This window comes from Myotis lucifugus, unplaced genomic scaffold (genome assembly GCF_000147115.1).
Source record: "Myotis lucifugus unplaced genomic scaffold, Myoluc2.0 scaffold_101, whole genome shotgun sequence".
Lineage (NCBI taxonomy): Eukaryota > Metazoa > Chordata > Mammalia > Chiroptera > Vespertilionidae > Myotis > Myotis lucifugus.
The window spans coordinates 3,212,732-3,216,859 of NW_005871149.1; the positions used below are offsets into that span (position 1 = coordinate 3,212,732).

At 58.2% G+C, this 4,128-nt stretch overlaps 1 protein-coding gene across 1 annotated transcript in view; it reads right to left on the reverse strand.

Annotated features, from left to right (window-relative positions):
• Window positions 1–3,849, reverse strand: part of CSF1 (colony stimulating factor 1) — a gene marked incomplete at its 5' end in the record, with an annotated part of 14,476 nt that extends 10,627 nt beyond the window's left edge. The window contains 3 exons of the mRNA XM_023757082.1: window positions 1,005–1,175; window positions 2,386–2,448; window positions 3,619–3,849. Of these exons, the coding sequence (XP_023612850.1) occupies window positions 1,005–1,175; window positions 2,386–2,448; window positions 3,619–3,849 (465 nt within the window). The remainder of the gene's footprint in view (window positions 1–1,004; window positions 1,176–2,385; window positions 2,449–3,618) is intronic.
• Between the last annotated feature and the right edge of the window lie 279 nt (window positions 3,850–4,128).

The window sequence follows — 4,128 nt, forward strand, 5'->3', positions numbered from 1 at the left end:
TTTTTTGGAGCGAGGTCCCCTCTGTTCACCCTGATCTGGCACCAGCCAGTGACACTGACCTCCACATGGCCAAATCCCGTCTCGGGCTGGGACTTGGGCCTCCTGCTGGTCTCCCAGCCTCCAAACCTGCTCCCACAGCCCCTTCTCTGCACAGCAACCAGAAAGGTCTCACAACACCAATTAGGTCCGGTCACAGGCCGGCTCACCACGCTGCCTCGCTCTTTAGGCCAAATCCCACCCGGTCAGGACCCCAGCGATCCTCCCCGCCCTTCACTTCCACGCCGGGCCATGCTGCATGGGTCCCGAATGTGCAGGCTGCTACTCCTCACCTCAGGGCTCCTGCATACCATTCTCGGTTCTGGAATGCTCTGACCAGCCTCGTCGCTTCCTAACTTACCCACCATTGGGCCTCAAAAAATTACTTTCTTCCTCAAAGTCTTCCCTGGCTCTTCCTCCTCACCCTCTTAAATGAGTCCTGTTTCTCTCTCCTTCACGGCCCCCCTCACTCCTGCAGGTCTTCCCTCCCCTGCTTTTCTCTCCAGCCACGCAGCTCCCGCCATCCGACGTGCCGCATGTTCGACCTGTATTTTGTGAACTGTCTCACCACCCCCAAATGGAAGCTCCGCAAACGTGGGATTTCTGCCCGTCTTTGGTTTCCTGGTTTCTAGAACAGTGCGTGGCACACAGTAGGCACTCGTTAACTACTTGTGGGATGGAGGAAGGGTTTTGCTTGTTACTGTTTAATGGCTGCCAATCTCACTTGACTGCACGCTCCACGAGGTTTAGAACCAGGTAGTTCTTGTTCTTGGAGACACGGTCGGGGCCTAGCACTGCGCCTCCCACACAGTCAGTCCTTAGCAAAGGTGTGTGGATGGAGCAATGAACGAGAGAGCGCGAGCAGTGGGATGCGTGAGGGAAGTGATTGCTCTACGCATGTCAGATGGCGGGGACCACCACAGCCGTCCCCTGCCCTGACCCAGGGCTCGGGCTCCAGGGCCTCCTACCGTTTCCTGCTCTTCGTGGACCGGGGGGAAGCAGTCCTCCAGCCCCACGGAGAGCTCCTGGAGCTTCACCAGGGCGATGGCGTTGGAGGTGTTGTCCTTGAAGCTGATGGTGTTCTCCAGGATGTCTTGTGCCAAGAAAAAGGCTTTCTTAATGTAACACACGTGGTCTTGCTGAGAAAGGAGAACCTGGAGTTGATGGTCTGGCAGATGCGCCCACCCCAGTAGATGGAGGGCTGCAGCCTGCCCCACCCCCATCCCGATCCCGACCCAACCCACCCAACCCGGGGTGGAGAGGCCACACCACTCGTGCTAAGGAGCATGCTGCTGCCCTCAGCTGGCCTTTCACTCTCGCTCTTTGGGATCTGGCACCTGGGGGCTGGGGTGCAGGGAGGGAATGTGGGTTCTGATTAGAGAGAGTGTTGACTTTCTGGAAGGAGCATTCCTGGCACCCCATGAATGGAATACAGAGGGTGTTCTTTGCACTGGGAGGTGGCCTCCCGATCTAGCAGAAGTATACATGGGTCAGGTGTGGAGAAACTCAGAGATGGAGACAACTTGTGGGCATCGCGGCGACTAGGCATGGGGCACAGAGATGAACAAACTCGGGAAGGGGCTGAGGTGGGGGCGTTGGCCAGGCATCACAGGCTTGTGGGAAGGAAGGAGCAAGGGATGGGGGTAGTGGGTGGGGCCTGGTGCTAATAAACCCCAGGCTAAGCAACCGAGGCTTCTTCTGGATCAGGGGGGCCCTGACAAGTTTGGAGGGGGGAAGAGGAAGTAGCAGGTTAGGGTTCCGAGAGCTCCCCTTAGTGGCGGGATGAGGGGTGCACTGACAGCCGTGAGGACATTTGGGAAGTACTTGAAATTGTCCAAGCAACTGATGGGGAGGCCAACCCAGCATCACTTGGTGTCTGGTTGGGGGGTGGGGTAGGAGGAAGAGGGAAAGGGCTGGACCGATCCCCTGGCTGCTGGTCTGTCTGCTAGACGAAGGTGCCTTCCATAAGCAAAGCCTGTGCCAGAAACGTTTGTTTGCCCCAGAGCTGGCCTGCCCGGGTGCAGATCAGACCTCCACCGCTCACTAGCTGTGCTCCCTTCATCTCTCTGGGGACCATAAACAAGACTTGTGTGCCACACCACGGTTCCATCAAGATTAAATTAGAAAAGTGCCTGGGCCACAGGAAGACGTTGGCATGTGCCGGGTCAGGAAAGGGAGCAGCAGGGGACTTGAGCCCCTCACCCTGCCCTGCCCTGGACCCCAGACTTGGGCCCCCAGGGATCCTCACACCTCACCCTGCCCAGCTCTAGGATTTCTCCAGCCCTCACGCTCCCACTCTACCCACCCCGAGGAGGGCATACCCGCTGGGTCCTGTAAGTAGCCACTCACCAACTGGTCCTCATTCACAAACTGAAAGGGGATTTTGCACGAGGTCTCCATCTGACTGTCAATCTGTAAGAGAGAGCGGCCAGTGGTGGCAGGGTATCCGCAGCTCGGCTGAGCTCGCCTAAAAATGGGGACTAGAGTTTCTGGGTGGATCGGGGTTTAAGCCTCATCCACCTTCCCCCAACCACACCTGGAAAGAAGATAGGGGCAGACCTGTGCCTCCCACGTGCCCAAGGGAGGGCTGGCAAAGGATAAGAAGTCTCTTCCTTCTACTTCCCCCTCCATGACATAAGCTCCCGGGGGCGGTAGTGAGCTCCCTGTCATGGCAGGAATTCAAGCAGAGGCTAGGCAAGTTCTGGGGATTCAGGATCTGTAGGAGCTGGGGTTAAATGCCCTGGAAACCCCTGCTGTGCCCCACCCCCTCCACCTCTCCACCCCCCAGCAATGGTTCTGTGATTCTAAGCCTCAGACAGTAGCTCCCGGTCTCCCCGGGGTTTCTGTGGCAGCGACATGCAGGAGGAAAAGAGGCAGGAGGCCCAGCCTGCAGGCCCCAAGCTCAGAGCCCGGGAGCTGGCCTTCACCAGTGGTGCCCCACCCTGCCTGGCTGGCCAGAGGGATGGTAAACTCTCTTCTGAGCAGAACAGTGGCCATGACAGCAAACGATTCTGCTTGGCTGAACCACGCTGGGAATTGTTGATGACGCTGCTGGCCCGGCCAGGAGGCACAGGCTCCTTCAGGGCCAGGGCGAGCCGGCCATCCTAGCCCGTTTCACAAGAAACTCCTTGAATGCAGGGCTCGAGCAGGAGCCAGGGCTACGAGGGCGGAGGGCTGGGAGTTAGGCCGGAGCCTCCGCTCCAAATCTGGGGAGGCCCTGGTGCCAGGCTGGCGTCCCAATTGGGAGCTAGCGGCAACATCTGGACACAGCAGGCAGACTGGGCTGGCTCCTCAGAGAAGCCTCCCATTGAGGGACAGACAGCAGGCTCCACATGGAGAATCCGTGATTGACATTCCAGGCAATCCTTTTCCCAGGCAACCAGCTGGGGGCCCACCGTGCCCGTGCCTGCAGGGCGGGCAGAAGCCCTGACCTTCAGAAGGTCAATGAGGGGAGCATCAGGGGAGCCATGTCCTGCACAGCCCTATTTCTCCGCCTGCCACCCGTCTCTTTGACCTTCTCCCTGACTCTTGCCTCAGTTTCCCCCTGGGGAGAAGGTAGGATAGGCTTGGCCACACACTCACCATCTGCTGCAGGAGCTGCAGGTGTCCGTCCCCGATCATGTGGCTACAGTGCTTCGACTCCTCCTCGGTAATACTCCTGCTCACCAGGAGACAGACCAGCAGTAGCCGGGGGCCCAGCCATGTCTGTGAGAGAGAGCACCATTTCTCCTCAGCTCTTACTCTCCCCAAGGGCCCCCATACCCTCACACCTACAAGGCTACAGCTATCCCTCACCCCAGGATGCAGCGTTCCCCAAATTCAGCTTTCTGGGGATTGCCTAACAGCTCCAGCACAACCTTGCTCTCCCTCGATGACAACCTGAGTGTCGTCTCCTCCAAGAAGCCTTCCCAGATTTACCCAGGCCAAGCCTGACTACACATTGAACTGTAATGAGGACCTGGAAAGGCGCCTACCAGCCTAAATTCCAGTTTCACAAGAAACTCCTTGAATGCAGGACTTGCTTCTACCCATTTTCCTGTTCTTGCAACATCAAACATGGGGCCAGGCATCTTAGGAGCTGCCCACTCCTCT